At 38.5% G+C, this 21,885-nt stretch overlaps 1 protein-coding gene and 1 long non-coding RNA gene across 2 annotated transcripts in view; both read left to right on the forward strand.

The window, feature by feature from the left end:
• LOC140599700 (uncharacterized) overlaps positions 1 to 2,964 on the forward strand; it is a 50,958-nt gene extending 47,994 nt beyond the window's left edge. The window contains exon 3 of the long non-coding RNA XR_012002657.1: positions 994 to 2,964. This is a non-coding gene — a long non-coding RNA (uncharacterized lncRNA). The remainder of the gene's footprint in view (positions 1 to 993) is intronic.
• Positions 2,965 to 12,650: 9,686 nt separating this feature from the next.
• ZNF804B (zinc finger protein 804B) overlaps positions 12,651 to 21,885 on the forward strand; it is a 492,135-nt gene continuing 482,900 nt past the window's right edge. The window contains exon 1 of the mRNA XM_026018663.2: positions 12,651 to 13,104. Coding sequence (XP_025874448.2) covers positions 12,997 to 13,104 — 108 coding nt within the window. The 5' untranslated portion in view covers positions 12,651 to 12,996. The remainder of the gene's footprint in view (positions 13,105 to 21,885) is intronic.

Raw genomic sequence — 21,885 nt, forward strand, 5'->3', positions numbered from 1 at the left:
ACATATTATTAAATTATATTAGAGTCTACAGTGAGGATCTCTCTGCTGCTTTTTCTTTTGTTTTTTTTTTTTCTTTTGTTTTTAAAAACATTTCTTATTTGTGTGTAGTTGACATACAGTGTTACATTAGTTTCAGCTGGATAATATAGTGATTTGACAAGTGTATATATTATGCTGTGCTCACCACAAGTGTAGCTAAGATCTGTCACCATGCAACCCTATTACAGTATCATTGACTGTCCTCTTTATGCCGTGCCTTTTATCCCCATGACTTATTCATTCCAGAACTGGCAGCCTGGATTTCCCACTGCCCTTCACCCATGCTGCTCATCACAGACCCTTTTCTGGGAATCATCGGTTTATGCTTACAGGACTGATTCTGCTTCTTGTTTGTTTATTTGTGGGGCTTTATTTGTTTTAGCTTCCACATATGCTTTTTTACCAAGATCATACTCAAATGTTTACAGTCAATTTTGATATTTATTAGAAAAGGTCTGCTAATACTTCCTAGAGATTCTCCTACATTGATTCTTCCACATGACCATTAAAATCATGTTGCAAATTTTACTACTAAGTCTTAAGGGAAATAGTTAAGGCTGCAGCTGATCTAGAATTAGTAATTGTAGCATTCTTTCATCATTAAACTTTATATATACTTCTAATTATTTATTGTTATGTTGCTGTTATCAACTGTTTTGTATGTATAGATTTCTTAAGTTAAATTATTTTCTTACATGAATTTCCTGGAAATGTGGGAATTCAGAGAAATGGTAGCAACAAATCTACAATTGTCCTTACAGCCTATACAGCCTTTCATAGAGAATGTGCACAGATCATCTCATCAGAATAAACCAGTATGATTCCAGAGTCACTATCATTATGTTTTGATATTAACATTAGTTTTTTTCAATATAAAAAAAAATAAGATGTTACCTTAATTTTAATTTAATTGCATTTCTTCTTCTTCTTTTTTTTTTTTTTTATTTATGATAGTCACAGAGGGAGAGAGAGAGAGGCAGAGACACAGGCGGAGGGAGAAGCAGGCTCCATACACCGGGAGCCCGACGTGGGATTCGATCCTGGGTCTCCAGGATCGCGCCCTGGGCCAAAGACAGGCGCCAAACCGCTGCGCCACCCAGGGATCCCAATTGCATTTCTTCTGTATCAAAATTTAAGTTTATGTGAGCCCCTAAAGTGGGTTCAAATTCCTTTAGTGTAAATTATTTATAAACTTTGTTCACTTACCTGTCAGGGTCTTCGTTTGAATATGTTGTATGTATTATGGGCAGATTATCTTTCTAGTGATCTGTACTTAATTAAATTTTCTAAGATTTGTTTTTACTTTAATTCAACAATCCATCAGGAACTAGATTGATGGAGACTGTGTGAGCTGTGTATCTAAATTACTTTTTCCACAAATCTAATTATTCTTATTTATTAATGAATATTCTTTTTGTTATTTCCAGATGTTTCCTATGTCAAATATGAATGTCTGTTAAAGCTTCTTTCAGACATTTTCACTATGTTTTATTTATTTTCATACTTATTTTTGTTCTAGTAGCATACTGTTATGATTATCACTGTTTTAAAATGTGACTTGATATTTGATTGGGTTGGCAGTCCTGCCTCACAGTTTTTCTACTAAAAAATATTTTTTATAATCTTTCTTTTTTTATTTTTTTGAATTTTAAAAAAGTTTTGCTAAATGGCAAGAAAACAATTAGGAACTGTTTTATATAGTGGGCATCGTATCAACTCCACAGAACAACTTATGTGAAAGCTTCTTTTAAAATTATTAGTCAATGTATCACTATTTCCATTATAGAGAAATAATAAAATATTCAAGAAGCATTTTGCTTAAAAACAGGGTTTTTTGTTTTTTGTTTTTTTTGTGGATGTATAATTGACATAACATTGTATGTTTCAGATGTATGGCCTAATGGTTTTGTATTTGTACATACTGCAAAATGATCCCAGTAAGTCCAGTTAACATCCATCATTGTACATAGTTAAAAATTATTTTCCTTGTGATGAGAATTTTCAAGATCTGTTCTCCTTACTACTTTCAAATATGCAGCACAGTATTATTATTTTTTTTGCAATACAGTATTATTAAATATAGTCCCTATGGTGCGCATATTACAACCCCACGACTTGTTTTATAACTGAAAATTTGTACCTTTGACTTCCTTCTCCTATTTTGCCTACCCTCTCTTCCCCCACTTCAAGTAACTACCAAGCTTTTCTCTGTATCCATGAGCTTGGTATTATTTGTTTTGCTTTTGAAAAATAGGTCTTTTAAAAATGAAAACTAAGAAACATGATGTATTGCTTAAAATAAAATAGAAATAAATAACACTATATGAAAGTCTCCCCTTTATTTTTTCCCCTTTATTTTTAAATTCAAACATACATACACGTTTCAGGGATCTTGCCTTACTTGAAATATCACCAGATATATCCCCATCATCCCTGATAATTGCATTGTCTTATATTCTGCATTTCCTTTATTTTTTAAAAAAGATTTTATTTATTTATTCCTGAGAGACACAGAGGGAGAGAGGCAGACATACAGACAGTGGGAGAAGCAGGCTTTCTGTGGGGAGCTTCATGGGGGACTCAGTGCCAGAACCCTGGGATCACAACCTGAACCAAAGGCAGACGCTCAACCACTGAGCCACCCAGGTGCTCCTCTGCATTTCCTTTAATATGGAAGTCCAGAAATGTTCAAGAAGATTTGGTACAATGTCTTACAAAGCTCAAGGTCTAACATGAAATGTTTTATATTGCAAGAAGTCAGGAAATGCAGGTTTTTTTGTTTTGTTTTGTTTTGTTTTGTTTTGTTTTTAGGAATGGAACTGTATTTGTATCTGGAAGTTAATTAGATATTATGCCTTATAACCAATTGGTCTAATTCGTAATGAAAGTATTTTATGAAAAAATAAAGATTAAAATTTTCATTAAGACCTTTTTGTGTTGGCAGTTTGCCTGTGCAGTTGATTTGCATAAAGCATGATTAATGATAACTAAAGAAATAGTTTAACAGGTAGAAGAAGATGAAAAATTATCCTAATGAAAGAACATTTTATGGGGTAAGCATTTCAACAAGAGAAACCTCGATTCATTCGAAGTTTGGACATGACATAACTATGTGAAATAGTAATGGGATAAACTTATTAGCCAGCATTCATTAGTTTGATTTGCTTACCTCTGGCATGAGTTTTCTAAGACAAAGGCTTGCAGGTTCCATTTCTTTCTAAACACTGCACAGAGTCTCAGGCTAATAATCAGTTCAGCACAATCTGATGGTGCAAATGCAAACACTACAGACCAATTCATCTATAAATAACTGAAAATGTGAAAATAAACATAATAAAAACCTACATCTTCTGGTGTATTATTATTAAATTGCTAGATTACATTCTCATGTACACATTTGAGAAGACCAAATCCATTTTACAACTCACACAGGACTTTTTATGTGGCTTCTGACCTATTTTCATATATTCTCCATATAATATAAGACACAGGAGGCCCAGGTCATGTGATAAGAATGATTAACATTTGAGTTTGTGTTTGGAATACAAAATATAATAAATACTATTAATGCAAAATAACAATAAAATATGAAACTTTTTGTGGAAGGAATGCACTATAGAGCTCATTTATTTCAACTATAGCTCTTGACACAGGGTATAGAAGTTCAATACAATCTTCATTCTGGTTGAGTGACTATGGATTTTTTATAATTATGGGAAGAAAGCCGTGACATATTTAGTATTTTTTTATTCATAATAGTGGGCTATATGGACATATCTGTGTGGTCACACAGGGTTCCCCACTGTGAGGAGACCCACACTTGGTTAAATTATTAATACCAAAATACTAATAATATTTGAACAAGAGTTCCTTCCTTTTCATTTTGCCCTGAGCCCTACAAATTATGGAGCTGTCCTTCCTGGAACCAAATACTGTGTCCAAGACTCTCTTGTATTAATATGATCAGTTACCTTTAATCCAAAAACTTCAGTCTTCTGCAAAACTATATGATTTATTTTTTTTAATACTTTTTTTTTTATTCTTTATTTATGATAGTCATACAGAGAGAGAGAGAGAGGCAGAGACACAGGCAGAGGGAGAAGCAGGCTCCATGCACCGGGAGCCCAACGTGGGATTCGATCCCGGGTCTCCAGGATCGTGCCCTGGGCCAAAGGCAGGCGCCAAACCGCTGCGCCACCCAGGGATCCCACTATATGATTTATTATTCCTTCTCTCCTTTCTTATCCTTAGGCTTCATAAACAGAAATTATCAAGGGTGAGACTGGCATGGTTTTCTACTGGTCTTATGACTTTTAATTGAATTTTTTCCTTCATGAAATGTAATTTTTTAATAGTTTCTTTTTTATCTAAACTCCAGTTAGTTAACATACAGGTGTACAATTTAGTGATTCCACACATCCATACAACACCCAGTGCTCATCACTACAAGTGCACTCCTTAATCATTATCATTTATTTTAGCTGACAACTTCTGCAGTTTTTCCCTTTTAGAGACTATCTGAATGCTGTTGCAACTGCAAGCTATATTACATACTCTCATATTAATCCCTCAAACAGAAAAAAAAGTACTCTTATACACTCCACCTAGATTTAGTGATCATTACCATTTTGCACCATTTGCTTTATCTCTATATATTCATACATGCACGTACATTTTTCTCATGAATCATTTGAAAATAAGTCACAGACATTATGTCATTTCACCCTGAAATGATTTAACTTGTGTCTCCTAAAAACATGCTTCTCTATGAGCTGGGCACCACGCAAGTTATTTTAACTTGATACAATAATATTATCTGATATTATTCCAATTTAAATTTCTCTAATCATCTGGAGTATCTTTTATAGATTTTTAAAAACCTAGCATCCAGTCCAGAATCATACATTATATTTGGTTCTCATGCTTCTAGCTTAGCAAAAACATCAGTATTTGCTATTTTTCCTCCAGAGGCTTTCAAGCGTGATGAAAGCAAGAGCCCCCGTGGCTTATCCTTCTTTGATCATTCAAGGAGGCTGAGTGATATAGGATAAAAGGCAATGTGGTGTAAAGAGTCTAGACTTAGAGTTATGTGTGTGAATCCTAGCTCCATCACTTCAATCTGTGACTTAAGTATTATCTTTAAATTCTCTGAGCCTCACTCTCCTCTCTAAAAAATAGCCATATTACCTACATTAAAGCAATTGTAGAAATGAAATGATATCACAAATGTAAAGTAACTGGAATGTGGATGGCACTCCGTAAATATTTCCTCTTTCCATCCTTCCCTCAATTTTTTGCTGATAGTGAGTTTTTGCTTTTTTTTTTTTTTCAATATGCAGAGTGAGATTGAGAGGAAGAGAAAAAAGCAAATGTTTTGCCTACTGGCCTTAAAGACCTTTTTGTCTTGTATCATCTCCAATGTGATAACATGCTTTATAGTATTTCAAGTATATTGAGGTTCATTTTAAATTTGAAGGGTATATACAATAGGGTTGTATTTTAAAAGTGTGGCACCTGGAAACCAGAAAAAATAAAGTCTAGAAAAGGCATCTTACGTGTAGATGAATGGTTTCTGCCCTTGAATGTGACATGGCAAAATTCCAGAAAAAGCTGGAAGAGGGTTTCAGCCATAATACGCTACCCTGCGATCCTTCTGGGTTCCACTGGCATTCTGAGTGCCAGCAGACATGATGAGGACCACATTTCTTGGCATTTGCTGGCAGTAAGGTTCTCTCCTCTCTCCACAGCTTTGTCAAACTGGGCCATTGTTTTGGAAATAGGGAAATAAGAACTTCTGTCATCTGAAGTCATTCTCTACCTCCTTGGCCTCTAGAACTTCTCCTTGAGGAAGAGGAGTGTGGAATGGGACTGGGTATTCTACAATGGGAGATTGATGGTTAGGTCTTGTTCAATTGACTATGAATTTCTGAATTATCGTGGGAATGCTATGTCTTTCTTTTGGTGACTCAGGGCAACAACAGTCAATATCAGTGGTTTCTCTAGGCTACAGTTTTAATTAATCCAAGCTACTGAACTGACACTTTTTTCTTTTTCATTTCAAGACATATATCTTGGAAATATTTTTTAAATTAATCTATGGGGTCAGTTTGATTTCTTATCATTTGCCCTATATTCTCATGGTTCACATTATAAATTTGGCTCGCTGATTTACTGGTGTTTTTTTTTTTTAATGCAAAATTAGTTATTGAGTCTAAGTCTGAGGAAACCTTCCTTTAAATTGTTTTCTTGACTTTGATTAAATAATCACCCTGTCTTTGTTATTTAGTCTGCTAGGAGGCAGTACTGAGATAGAACTTCATCTTTAGGGACTACTGGATCCTTTACTCAGTCTCAACCCACTCTAACCCTGTCGGGTTCATTTTAGGAGAGAACATCACTATCATAGGGATTTTAAAGATACTGCTAAGGAAAGAATGCTCTCTCTCCTTCCCTCTCTCCCTCCTCCCCACTGCCTTTTCTCCCTCCTTCCCTTCCAATCTTTCCCTCTTTCTTTTTTGGTATGCTTTAAACACAAATAGAACTTCACATCTGAAAATTTGTATTTACTCTCAGATTTACTACTGTGAAAATGCTAAAGATCTTCATCTTGGCTTTCTATACCTGCATGGGAAAATGATGCTTGTAAGGGACTAGGAAGAAACACTTACTTTTAGTAGAAAATGTCACTAAGAGTTAAGATCTAGGAAAAGAGAGACCGATAAACGAGGTCCATATAGTTGGGGCACCTTGGAGTCAGACACGTGGTAATTCTCAAACTTCTCACTCAGGGAGCTTAGCCCAGCCATGGGGTGGCCAGTTCCCTGTGGTTATGTTTGAAGTTAGAATCGGGTACTGGTTAGAGGCAAACACAGAGAATAACTAGCAGTATTTGGGGATATAAGCTGAGTTAGATACTAACTGGTTGAAAAATGTTGCTTTTTGTTAAATTTCAAAACTTTAAACTTCTATTAAGCTAAATATTAGGGTAAAATGGAACAGACCTATAAAAGTGAAAAAAGGTCACTATGTGAGAAGAGATGCAATTAGCAAACCAAATAAGACAACTTAGAATGAAAGAAATTAGTTGAAGAAATGTTTGAGAAACAAAAAGCTATAGTGCAATTTGTACTTTCTGAAGAAAAAAAAATAAATTTAGACAAAGACCTTACATGTTTCACAAAAATTAACTCAAGATGGATTATGGACTTAAGTGAAAAGTCTAAAACCATGAAACTCCTGGAAGATAATATGGAGGAAAAATCCAGGAGGGCTCAAGTTTGGTGGTGACTTTTGAGATACAACACTGAAAGCACATTCCACGAAAGGAAAACGTAATAAGTTGGATGATATTAAAATTAAAAACTTCTACTCTGAAAAAGACACTGGTAAGAAATTACAAGAAAAGCTTTATATTGGGAGAAAATATTTGCAAACATATATCTGATAATGAAGTAGCACCCAAAGTTTACAAGGAGCTCTTAAATCTTAACAAAAAGAAAATAAGTAACCCAATTAAAAAATGGGCAAATGATGTGAATAGATACCTAACTTAAGAGGCTATACAGATGGCAAAGAAGCATATGAATAGGTGTTCAGCATCATATGTTCGTAGAGAATTGCAAATTAAAACAACAGTGAGATTCTGCTACATACCAGTTAGACTTGACAACACCAAATACTGGTGACGGAATGGAGCACCAGATACTATCATCCATTGTTGGTGACGATGGTAGATGGTGTAGCACTCCTGAAGATGGTTTGGCAGTTTCTTAACAAAACTGAATTTAAGATCCAGCTGTTGCATTCCTTAGTATTCGTCCAAAAGAATTGAAAAGTTATGTCCACACAGAAACCTGCTTATGAATGTTTATGGCAGCTTGATTCATAATTGCCAAAACTTGGAAGCAACCAAGATGTCCTTCATTAGGTGACTGGATAAACAAACTGGCCCAGCTAGACAATGTGCATTCATTTCCTGAAGATGCTATAACACAGTACAAGTGGGGTTGCTTCAACAAGAGTTGTCACACAGGTTTGAAGCTGGAAGTTTGAAATCCAGATGTTGGCAGGATCAGTTCCTTCTGAGTGCTGTGAGGGAGAATCTGTTCCATGCCTCTCCCCTTGCTGGTGGTGTGCTGGTGATCTTTTGAATTCTTCGGCTTGTGGAAGCATAATTCCCGTCTTCACATGGCAATCTCCTTGTGCCTCTGTATCCAATTCCACCCCTCCCTTTTTTAAAAAAAGAAGTCATCTTGTAGCAGGGACCACCCTAATGATCTCACGTTAACTTGATCATCTGCAAAGACCCTATTTCCACCTAAGGTCACATTCACAGGGCATCAGAACTTCAATATGTGTGGGGAGAGGTACCATTCAACTCATAATATAGTGAAATACTGTTAAAATGTTCCATTATTCCAGCAATAAAAAGAAACGACATATTAAGCCACTAAAAGACATGAAGGGAACTTAAAATGTGTATTTCCAAATGAAAGAAACCAATGTGAAATAAAGCTATGTACCATATAATTCCAGCTACATGACATTCTTGAAAAGGCAAAAACAGGGAGAAAGTAAAAAGATTGGTGGGTTGCCAGAGATCAGGGGTGATGAAAGGATGAATAAATGGAGCACAGGTGATTTTTAGGGCAGTGAAACTATTCTATATGACATTATAAAGGCAAATATATGTCATCATACATTTGTCAAAAACCTATAGAATATAGAACACAAAGAATGATCCCTAATATAAACTATGGACTTTAGTTAATAATATTATATCAACATTGGCTCATCCATTCTAACACATGTGCCACAACAAAAGCAAGATGTTAATAATAGGAAAAACTATGTGTGTGATGAGGCACTGAGATATATATGAGAACTCTCTATACTTTCTGTTCAAGTTTTCTATAAGCCTAAAACTTCCCTAAAATAATAAGTTTTGTGAATATACTTTAAAAATATCCTGTGGTAGAGAGATTCCAGATAGCTCCATTAGCTGGGGCAGTAAGGAAGGGAGCACCATAAGGAGCAGACGGAAATAGGAATGTGGTAGAAGAAAATGAGCATGAACTGGAATAGGGTTTTTTAAACAGAGTATCATTTGGATTTTGTCCTAGGTATGATAGGGTTTAATAGGAAAGCATTAGGATATGATATGTGTTTCAAAAATGTCACTCTGGGGTGCCCGGGTGACTCAGTTACTTAAGCACTGACTCTTCATTTCTGCTGAGGTTGTGATCTCAGGTTGTGAGATTGAGCCCTGAGTCAGCTCTGCGTGGGGCATGGAGCCTGCTTGAGATTCTCTCCACCTCTCGTCACTCTCTCTATAAATGAATAAATAAATAAATAAATAAATAAATAAATAAATAAATAAATAAATATCAATCACTCTGGCTGTTGGATGTAAAGAATATATTATGTATGGAATGTATGGAGGCAACACTGGAAGGAAGCAGGGAGACTGGTTAGGAGGATACTGCAGTAGTTCAAGCAAGAAACGATGATGTTTTGGACTAAGGTTGGGCAGCAGATATGGAAATAAGGGGATCGATTTGGGATGTGTTTGAGAAGGGTAATGGTAGAGAGGATTTCTCATTCTGTCAATCATCTGTGACATAGCCATGAATCTGGAAATATGTGGAAATGTCAAATTGATTCTAGGCTGAAATCCATGCCCTTTGCCATTCACATCTCCTTCCATGGAATGAAAACTCATCAGATCAAATATTACTTTAATATAAATGGCCTTGCAAAATTGCACATGATGTTTGTTTTTCATAATGTTTGTTGTATAGAATTTGACCTGTATCTAAGATTCATTTAATACAGGCTTAAAGTGATTTTGCTTTCCTTTCACTTTCTCTGAAAATGTTTAATTACTGAAGTAAGAAAGTGTCTCATTTAGCAAAGAGAGAAGTTAATATAACTGAGCAACTTTGTATCTGTAGCAATTCTGCAAATAAAAACACTCCTATTTCTGTTATTTAGATTGGTCATACCGTATCTGAAATATAGGCCAACAATAATGGGAAGCTGTTGAATATGATGAAATCACAAGAGCATCAGTCATAACTTGGCAAGGGAAAAAGGGGAGTTTTTGTTATTGTTGTATATTTTAAAAAGTATTCTTAAAATTGACTGAGAGTAACAAATGTTTCAGTTTTTGCCTTGATATTTTAAAATGGATGACAAAAATTAGAAAGCAAAGGACAGCCATAACTGACTTAGAATATGGCAAATTAACAGAAGAATTGATATCATTCATTTTAAAGAAGACTGCAAAAATAAAATATTCTTAAAGAAATTTAGAAAAATGACTACAGTCTTTGAAACCTTACAAAAAGAAGGGTTACTTTGTTTCCTGTGGGGAAATCCAAATGCACATAGGATAGTAGTCAAGTGAACAAGAATGCCATACTTCAAATAAATGTAATATTTTGAATAAGAAAATAGGATGGTATATGTGAGTTGTATGCTTTTTTTAAAAAAAAAGATTTTTAAAAAAAATTTATTAGAAAGATCAAGAGCACAAGCAGGGGAAGGGGCAGAGAAAGAGGGAGAAGCAGGCTCCCCGCTGAGCAGGGAGCATGATTGGGGGAACCCCATGGGGAGAGCCTGCCACAGGGCTCCATCCCAGGGCTCCAGGATCATGACCTGAGGCTGAAGGCAGATGCTTAACCCACTGAACCACCCAGGCCCCCCTGAATTGTATACTTTTTGATTACTTGTCAGTTCTTTCATTTTAGAAGAGTATACCTGATTCTTAATAATTAAGCATTATTAGAAATTACGTTTGCCTAATGAAAAAGAGATAGTATCCTTGGAGCTATTATTCACAGCTTGTGACATTACTGATTTTTCGAGTCCATTCCAGGGTGCTTACACTTAGGTCCTCAGTGCTTCCCTTTATGAAGAGTGAAATAATCTAGATTGAGCTGCACTTTCTCCTTTTAAAAATTCTACCTCATTCATTTTCCGACAAAGCTTTTGCCTGATTTGGAAATTTCACTGTTTGCAAATACCTTGTTTTCTCTGTATAGAATGTATCGAAGGTCTATACATGAGCAATATTACTTACTCTTGGCTTCAGGAAACATTTCACAGTTCTAAGTTCAAGAAACATGACATTGTGAACCACATCAATCTTAATAGAAGGGAAAACGTGAAGAAAACAAAAGAAAGGAAAACATGAGGATGTGTTGTACCTATTGCTACTGCTCTATCATTTTTTATTTCAGAAGTTCTTACCAACAAGATAATCACAAAATAAACAGTTCTACTAGATTTGTCTTGCGCCGTGTCAGTTTGAGTAATTTTCAATTCAGAGTTTGCAAGGAATTGGCATTTTGCCTTACATTAACACTTCTAGAAAGACTATCTGAAACCTTCAAGGTGAGAAACACATCCACGTGTTTAATAAAACATCAAGGATATAAACTATTGTAATCATGTAAACAAAAAAGTCAGGTCTTCATTGGGTGCTCACAAAAATGATATTAATGGCATTTTTTTTTTCTTGAGAGTTTTAGGAGTTGCCTGAATAGGAAAAACTAAATTATCTGTTTTCTTTGACCTGTTTCTGTCGTTTGTGAAAGGTCCTCGGGGTCAACCAGGAAGCCGGTGGAGCATGTGGGAGACAGAAGAGGAGACACCTGGGGAGGGCACGGGGAGCGTCGCTTGAACCTTGCAGGCGAGGGGGGGAGGTCACCCTTCCTGGTCTCCCCGGCACAGACCAGGCCACCTGGGTCAGCGCGGACCGGGGCGCACACGCGTCTCCTTCCCCCTCTTCTCAGAGCGCGTTTGTGCGCGCGTCCTGGATGCTCGGCGCAGCTCGCTCCCGGGTGGTAAATGATCCAAGGTCGGTTAAGCGCCACCGAGGGGTGATGCTGGAGGGCCGTGGACGCTCGAACGTCCGAGACAAATCCCAAATCTCTGCCTCTGTAGAGCTACAGAGAGACTCGGAGTGTAACTCTGCACGCGCGCGCAAGCTTGTTGCGTTTCCGTTCCTCGCGCAAGTTTTCTCCCTGGAACTTCTGTCCTCCTGCGGCCCTTGCCCACCACAGCGCACCTGCCCTGCCTGCCTCCCCCGGGGCTGCGCTGCTCGTCCGCGCGGCCGGCCCGGGAGCGCTCGCGTCCGCCGACACCGCCGCCGGCAGCCCGGGCGCCCGAGCGCGCTGCAGGCGGGCGGGCAGCGCAAGGTGGAGGCGCCGCTCCCCCCGCCCCGGCGCCCCCGCCCCCCGCCCCCCGCCGCCCCGGGCCCCGCCCCCACGCTCGCTGCCGAGCCGGCCCGCGGGCGCGGCGAGCGAGCGGGGCGCCGGGGCGGCGGGGCCCGGGATGCCCGCGCCGCGCGTCCCGCCCCTCCGCCGCCTCCGCCGCCCCCTCCGCCGCCCCCTCCGCGCGCCGCCGCCCCGCGCGCCCCCCGCCTCCAGCCGGCGGCCCGGCGCGGGGGCGCTAACCGCTCGGGCTCACAGGTGGCCGCGCCCCCGGTCGCGCGCGCTGCCCCCGGGCCGCCGCCGCCTCCCGCGCCGCCCGCAGCCCGAGCCCGAGCCCCCGGGGGCGCGCCGGGGGCGACGGCGGGGCGGGGGCGCGACGGGGCGGGAGCTCCGGATTCCCCCGCGGACCCAGGAAGTTGTCCTGAGACAGACGACACCGCCGGCCCGCGGCTGAGCAGCCACGTCGCCGGAGCAGCATGTGGACTGGCTCGCCGGGTCCCCTGAGAGCTGTGTGGCCGCCGCCGCCGCCGCCGCCGCCGGCAGCCGGAGCCCCGCGCGGGGCGAGGAGCGGGGGCGCGCGGCCGCCGCGTCCCCTGCTCGCCGCTGGCCGCTGCTCCTCGGGAGGTGGCAGTCACCGTCGCCGCTGAGAAAGCAGCCCGCGCTCCCGCGCCGGGGGCTGGCCCGGGGCTGGCCGGGGGCTGGCCGGGGGGGACCCGCAGCGCGCCCCGCTCGGACCCCCATGGCTTGTTACCTGGTCATCAGTTCGAGACATCTCAGCAATGGGCACTACCGGGGCATCAAAGGAGTCTTCCGAGGGCCCCTCTGCAAGAACGGATCTGCCTCTCCGGTAACCTGCACACGCGCGCGCACCCACACCCACACCCACACCCACACCCACACCCACACTCACAACGCGCGTGCAAAATCAAGAGAAACAAAAAGAAAAAGAAAGAAAGAGAGAGAGAGAGAGAGAGAGCCCTTGTCCGGGCATGACGAGCCGAGCCGGTGGTGGCTATCTGCCCTACCCGGGAGGCCACTGTGTCTGTTTTTGCCATTTATTGTCAGACTGTTCGCGGTGAGGGTGTGTGTTGACATGTGTACGTTCCACACGGTCATTGGCATCTACAGTGCCCGACGCACGGGTGCAAGTATTTACCGAATGCGGCTGTTCACTGCAGGGCTGCGCTGAAGGTAGCTCCTGAGCGCTGTGTCAAGTTCGGAATCCACCGATTTGGGCAGGGTAGAAAGTTCGAGGGGCACTTTGCAGCCAGGCTTTGTGAACTCATCAGTTGAGATCAGTTGAATCACGCTGCGGTTACTTTATGAGAAAATTAACTTCTTCCAGATTTTGCATCAGGGTGCCGGCGGATGGAAAGGTGTTGCGTGCCGACACTTGAGTACCTCTAACGCTTAACTGTGTAGGTTCCTTAAGGAACGCCGGAGTCCTTTGTGGAAATAGGAAGTGGGTAGTTGGTGGTATTAGGTGCAGATGGATTTACATGCCATGGGAGTGATCGCTCAACTTAATGCACTATTGAATGTACTTAACTATTTGATTTATTCAAGTATTCTTTTTTTTAGATATTTATTTTACTATTTGTTTTCCTGGAGAAGTTACTACTGTTTATTTTTTTCTTTTTACATTTTTTTTAAAAATTTAAATTCAGTTTGACAACGTATAGTATAACACCCAGTGCTCATCCCGTCAAGTGCCCTTCTCATTGCAGGTCACCCAGTTACCCCAACCCTCCACCCACCTCCCCTTCTGCCTGGACTATAAGAGAAAGGAGGAGAGTTGAGTGAGAAAAATTAGAGAGGGAGACAAACCATGGGAGACTCCTAACTCTGGGAAATCGTTACCAGACTGTAGGACTTCGATATATTACTTATAATTGGTAGATGCTAGAGACTAATATTTTACAGATTCAAATGTATTTTAAAAAAATGTTATGGCATATTAAAAAAAAAGTTTTGGACTCTTAATAAGTGACAAAGGACAAGTTTTCTAGTTTAGTAGAAAAACCAGTATTTTAAGTCTGTATGATATGAACAGAGAAAACTTAAGTTGCCTGATTTTTATTTATTTTTTGTACTTTTCATCATGGTTTAAATGCTTCATTAGCATGAATTATTAAAATTGCAATACATCTTGAAAACTTTTGATTAAGTGCTATCTGTGATTTGCATGAGAAATTTAAAGTCAGAAAGTCCACGTACCCAGAGCTATCACTAGGACTCCTAATTATGACACACTAGTGCCTCACATGTTTTTATGCACTGTAAATGTGGGTCGTTGCAATCCCTCCCACCGCCTCAACTACATGGTGCCAAAGCAGAAGTGTTAGATGGAACACACAATTTATATTTACAATAAATTTCTTAGGACTAGAGGGGTCTTGGAGAGTTTTAGTTGAAGAAAGCCCACATTCAGTCCTTCTGAGCAGCTGGTCTGAATTCTTTCTATTTTTAAAGATTCTCAGGATTGGAGTTTCTGCAGTCTCAGCAAACCACCTTAATGTTTAACAACCCACAGTGTCAGAATCTTCCTTATAGCAAACTTAAATCTATCAAGTTTTTCCTACAAGCTCATTTCATCTTGAAAACCTAGAATGTTCCACCTTTCTCATAGGTATTAGTGTTCCGTGCTTTGATAATCTCTGTGGCTGTGTTCCAAAACCCTCTCTTTGGTTATGGAAATCTGAATCGGGGAGTGTGTATAGTATATATGCCTTAATAGTTCACAGGATAAAGGAAGAATTACTTCAGAGTTCCTACATTGTTCAGTTCTAGTTAAGTTGCTTAGAATATGGAACTAATCTTCCAAAATCTAAAAGGCTTGCAGAGGAAATTTTTGTCACATGGTCAGAAGGTGTCCTTCCTTCTCCTCTGTGGTCACTCATCTCCTAGAGGCCTGATTGATATCCCAGGGACAGGATGCATGAATGTGGTCATTGTGACAAGACAACCCGTAACCCCCACGGCGCTACTGGCTGACCAGGTGCTCACAGCCACAGGACATTATTCTCATTCACTGCTGGGCTCATGTTTACTAAATACTAATTCATTTACTTTTATCTAGGTGCTATACTTTGGGCTTGTTCTCTCCAATATTTACACACGTCTGAGTGTGCTTAAATTACATTTGTAGCATTCAAAAAAATATTCAATTTAGCCTGTATATGGGCTTCCTACATCTGATATATTTGTCTTCTTTTACATTTTACTTTGGAATTTGAATGATTTTTTTCAAAGTTTCAGTAGTTTCTCACATGAGCTAGGCAGTGTGTGAAAAATTGATGTTCATTCATTTTCTGTCACGAGCAGGTTTTTGAGACAAGTCATTGCCTTCACATTACATGACACTTAGTCTTTCTTCCTAGATTAAAATAGGTCACTACCTTCTGGACCCTAGACTTTTGAGCATCTAAGTAATAGTTTTCTAGTATAGATGAGTGTAGGTTTGCCATCTTTATTAATGAGTTGTGAAGCATGAAGCTGAAAACTGTGGCTATACGTCATTTCTCTTTTTATATTAAACAATACACATACCCCTGTTAATTTCAGGTTGACAGACATTTATTGATTTTTTTTCATCAACATAAATATTAAGCTCACAGATCCACAATATACAGTCATCTATTTTTTTCCTTAAAACACTTATCTATTCTGACAGTATCTTTTTATTGTTTTTTTTTTTTCAAATTTGGTGCCCATTTGGGGCACAAATTAACCTCTCCGTCATTGACTTGGATTATTTCCACTCACCGAGACTCAGTTTATCTGGGACTCTGGATTGGGATACAATCATTAATTGATTTAACTCATTCTTACTGAGGTCTGCAATACTTCAACTTTGGCTCTTACTCTCTTAATCCAAGTGTCCTTTCTATTTTAATTCCTATTTTTCTGTTTTAATAAAGCTGTTTAAAAGTAGCACATAACACAGTTATTGAATGAGACTATTTTGTAACTTTGTTATAAATAGTGTAAAAACCACAATTCCTCTTGATGTAATAAGAATTTCTCCTGATGGACACACACACACACACACACACACACACACACACACACACCCCTACCTGGATAGTATAAAGTTAACATTTCAGTATCTTCTGGATGTAATTCTTCATTTATATATTCAAAGTAGTTATATACATTTGTCATGTTCAAATCACATGCCTGTAGAATCTGGACATGTGATATTAAACTGACAGTACACAGGAAATTATTACATTTATATACATTTTTATTTCAAAGAATTTCATTTAGAAAACATTGAATCATTACATGGAGTTCTTATAATAGATACTTAGTGGGATACTTGAGAAATAAATAAAGCATTTTACCCCCAAACAGTCTCCACAGATCAGCAAACTGGAAATCCTGGAGTGAAATTCAGCTCCTATCTTCAAAGTGAACACATGCAAATGTCTTCTGTGTTGCATCTCTCTTCTTTTGGAGACTTGATATGAAAAAAAATAGCATACTGCTTTCCATCCTAATTAGAATGTGAATAATTGATGAGATAGTTTATGTTACTTTAAATCCTGGGATAGATTAAAGAAAAGAAAAATGACAGAATATTACATAGTACTTTGTATGCCATTGAGTGTTACGTAGTACTTAATGATAAGAGTCTCTAAGTTTAGAAAATAAATTTGTACCCTCTCACATTTTAGGATATGTATCTCCTACCCTATCACAACTCTGAAATAAAATGACTGGACAATGACTTTAAAAATCCATGTGATATACACATACACATGCACCCACATGCATGTCCATAGGCACACACACAGGCATACAGATGTAATGTTATCAGCGCTCAAACCTAAGAAGTAACGAGGTATTACATTGTAAAGCCCTTTCCCATCAAGTATGTTAACAGTAAAACTTTGTTATTATAATTGAAACACTCATTAAGAAAACAGTCTATAGGTGAATTCACTTTTTGTGTGTGAACTTCTGAGTTCTTCTGTCACCAAGTTTGGATTCAATAAAAAAAAAATATCCTCTATGTAGTGCCAAAAATATGTTTGAATTTATTATTAATTAATGAAAGTATTGTCTCAAATTCAGATTTGAGTATGGTTTGTTAGCTAATTTGTGTGTGGTTAATAGTACGAATGTCATTCAGGTTACCAATTGATGAAATATTAATCACAATCATAAGTTGTATATTTTGTCCATGGTGCATGTTTAGCCTATTACTATACTTTTGAAGCTTACATAGAGTGACACTTCTTAAGAAGCACCTATTACTGAGAGTACCATAGTTAGACATCTAGAATTACCTGTTTCTGGAGATGCTTATTATCTTCCCTCCAAATGTTGGATATGAAGGAAACTCTTGGGATTTTCATCTGAGCAACAGATCAGGGTCCTTGGATTTTGTTTTTGTTGTTATTTTGTTCTGTTTAGTGATCTTATTCTAAATTATGTATCTGACTAAATTGCCGAGTGGAACGAGGTGGCAAAAAAAGAAGCCAGCATTTCCAGTGGACTAAAAAATTGTATAAAGCTCCCTTTTAAAAATTAAAAATGCATATGTATAAATCAAAAAAGTTCTAGAAACCAATTACCTTGAGGATACATCTCTTCACAGAACTCCTTACACAAAGCAATGAGTGCATACACAACTTTGTTGTTTTTTCTAATGCCTATACTTTTCCATTGTGTTTTCATTATGTTTAATAAGTACCAAGTTAAACACATCTAAGAATGCTCTCAAACTGATGCACTTTTCATGTGCCAAGTATAATCATGAAGATATGGTCTCCTGTAGAGAAGTCACCTGCCTCCTCTTTTGGAATTCATGAATAGGTAATACTGCCTACTGAAACATTCAGATATTTGCAATAAAGAGGACTCAGTTATGATTTTTATAATCATGTTTTCTTTATTATGATGAATGTTGTATTAAGCACACTCCTTTCTTCTCACCGCCTTTTCAGCGCTTTCTTCTTTCCCCCAACTAACTGATTTCAGAGACTTGTAGTTGACATTTATGCTTTCAAACAGAAGTGTCAACTTTTTACGTCTGAAATTTGTGTTTATCTGCCTTTGGAAGTTTCCCATAAGTAAGAAAAATCAAATGAGTATTTGAATGGTAGAGTTCATGACTTTTATTAGATTATTCTATGTTTATTTCATAATTAAAATTTGATAAATCAAATCCTTTGTTTCTTTTAGACATACAGTTAAGATAACCTCTATTTTAAATTTCTGCTCCATAATTTGGAAACAAAATAAAAACAAAACAGATTGGTATCATGTGTAGGTGAAATTAGGTTGATATTTAACATAGAACTTAATCATTTGTAGTTGAAAGCGTAATTATGAGACCTTTGTTGTATAATTTGTATGCACTATGATGCATATTTTTCGTGTGGTATGTATTAACAGAGCTCGAAATATCAGTAGGTTTTAGGCTGTATTGGGAGCAAGGAGCAAAAAGAGCAGTATATATTTCAAATAACTCTCTGAAGTGCATTTCAGGGTGAATTTGGTTTGTTCAAAATACACATTGTCAGAATAATTCTTGAGTATATATGTACATATTTTGTAGAAAGTAATTTGAATCAAAATTGAAGTAAAAATGCTACTTTGCTTGAAAAATCTTGGTTTTAACAAGTATGGTTTTTTTGGGTAATCCTTATAAAATGACAAGTGACAGCCTTTTGTAGATAGTGTGAGTCAGGTTTACTTAAGGGATAAGGTGTGGAGAGAGAAATTAAATATTTGATAGGCTTTCACGACAAAGTGTAGTTATGATGATGATAGGAATATACCAGTCACCAAGTTCCACAGTCTCTCTTGCTTTGGAAGTACTTACTGAATTTCCAAAAGAAATTCTGGAAAGATGAGTTACGTTATACCTTAGGCAATATTCTCACTTATAACTAAGGCCTTGTTGGCTTATTGAAGACAAAAAAAAATGCTTAAGAATATTATATAGCATATGAAATGAAAGGGGCTTTTAGAAACATTCACTCGTGTGTGATGTTACTTTTCCCAAGATCGGCCCCTGATAACATACATTCATCGAACCCCTTCTTTCATTCAAATTTGATATCTAATACTTAAACATATACTTCTGAAAAACAGATAATATGCTTTCCTCACAGATAAAAAGAGCTATTAGAGTTAGCTATTTTTTTTTTCTCCTTTGGCTGGTAGGAGACTCAGAGATAAATCTGTAGCTTAACAAAGCTGTGGGGATCGCAGTTGGCATCCAGAACAACACGATGTCCCCACCCCTGCTCATCTCCTATTCCCAGTTCGGCTTTTATTGTAATTTTATTTTCCATGGCTCTCGTTCATTTAAATTTATATTTTATTGTTTCAACGTATAAAGTTTCCTTCAGATGACTTAGTTCTGTTGTGGAAGCGAGTCAGGCTATAAATAAATAATAAAATACAGAATATCTAAATAAAAGGATGCCACTCAGGATTTTGTACTGGACAGCTTTGACAATGATTCATGGAATAGAGAGTATTCATTTTGTTCATTTGTAGCAAGTGTAATCAGAGCTGCCAATTTTTTGCTTTGACAATTGGCAAATTTCTTTTGGCAAATTTTACTTCACTTTAGCGTGGGTGTGAGAGGCAGGATATAGTTTATTTTGAAACAGATGCTGCCAGTTTGGTTTTTTTCTAAACAATCTTTTCCCTCCCTGTTATTCCTATTGCCATTGATCTTTATTCCTTTTGTGTACGTGATTATCAGGGTTTTCAGTACCTTTTTTGGCTTATGCGTCAACGTTGGCATATATGTCTAACTCCAGAGATACAAACCCTTGCAAATGGTGAGAACCGCCCCATTCTGTCAGCTTCCCAATCCAAGCATGTAAGTTTCTTCTCTGTTCGCTCTCCACGTTTAACTTTCATTTCTAGCTCAGAATTTAGAGCTTCCTCCGTATCTCCATTCAGAATCTACCTCCCAGTGTTCTTCCCCTGCCCACCTTCCCACAGCTATTACTCAGCACTTTACTTGTCCCATCTACCTCCTGAGCAACAAATACAGTCAGTACCTCCCCCCCCACACACACATATGTCCTTTCCAGATCTCCATTTTGCCATGAATAATTATATTCTCTAACATTTTTCTTGGCAAGCAAAGGCTATATGTGTTTCTTCTTTGTGAATGAAATAAATAATCATGTTCTACACAGAAAATAACCAGTGGACCCCTTTTCTGAGTGATGATGGAGGGGTTGGAGCTCCACTGAAGTCTGACCCTTCCTATTGATGTATTTCATCTAAACATGAAGTCAAGAGATATCCTGGTGACCAAATTAATTACATTCACATTATCTCTAAAACGTTCAGAGTTGCTGGATGGTATCTAGGATCTTCATGATTCAGACCCTGTCTATATCTTTAGCTTTCACTCTGTTTTTTCACCTGACCCTATGCTGACCAAACTACTCAGAGTTCTCGACTATGATGCGTATTTCTAGGCCTTTATTCCATTGCACGTGGCACAAGTCCTCTTTTTTACTTTGTTTGTGCCAGGTCTTATGTATTCTTTTGGCCTAACTAAAGAGTCGGGTCCTCGTGTGACTGGACCCTGAGTCTCTATCGTGAATCAAGCTCTTCTCTTGCAGGTGCCATCACATCCATTGCTCAGCTTATTACTGGAGTTGTTTCTTGGTCTCCATTTTGGTCACAGGATATGAGATCCTTGAGGTCATGCCTGCTCTTTTCCTTATATCCCAAGAGCTGAGCAGCAGCTTGTGGTTTATTATTGATTTCAGTAGGGAAAAAAGGAAGTTGGTAGAAATTTAATTGATGTAAATATGTTCACTTTTGGTCCTGCTGGTACCTCCATGATGAAAACTTTTCCTTAGAGACTTTTCTCCCAGGTTAGTTAGCCAGAATCTTTTAGAATGTACAGTGTCCTACTGATGGATTAAGTGGTCACTGTTTTCATGGTAATGCTTCTCGCTTTAATATCCACCAAGATCATTTGGTCAATTGCTTCAAGTATAATTTAATATTTCTTATTAACCCAAATTGCAGAGTGCTTTATTCCATGTAACCATTCCAGAACATTTTTGTTAAAGGCCACAAGAGACTGAAGATTGGCTATATATGAATAGATGAAATTTGTACATGAGTTAGTTAACCATATATTTCATTGGCACATATTTAATAGCTTCGTAGAAATGAATTACAAGTTAGGAACTTGATTATTACCTTCCTATTTAGGAGTATATAATAAAGAGGGAAAAACAGTAGTTCTTACACCTTTTCTTTCTTTCTCTGTCTCTTGGTTTTCCTCCCTCTCCCCTTCCATCCTCCTCTCCTGACTTCTTGCCTCCCCCTTCTTCCCCTCCTTCTCTTTCTTCTCCCTTTCTCTCTGTCATTTTTCCTTTCTTTTGAAAGAGAGACAATAATAATTCCCTGATCAGTGGTCACTATAGCTCTTGAGAAAGCACCATCCTGGATCAGCCATAGGTAGTTTTTGCATAATTCCCAATACTTTCCCATTGCTCACACTTGTTAGTCACACACGTTCCAACATTTTGCCAGCAATTATTCTTTCTTGGATCAATCAAGATGTGGCCATTGTTAGTAAGAGAAGCTTGGATCTCTTCTGAACAATGAATTTTCTTTTATTTTA

The sequence above is a fragment of the Vulpes vulpes genome, chromosome 7 (genome assembly GCF_048418805.1).
Source record: "Vulpes vulpes isolate BD-2025 chromosome 7, VulVul3, whole genome shotgun sequence".
NCBI lineage: Eukaryota > Metazoa > Chordata > Mammalia > Carnivora > Canidae > Vulpes > Vulpes vulpes.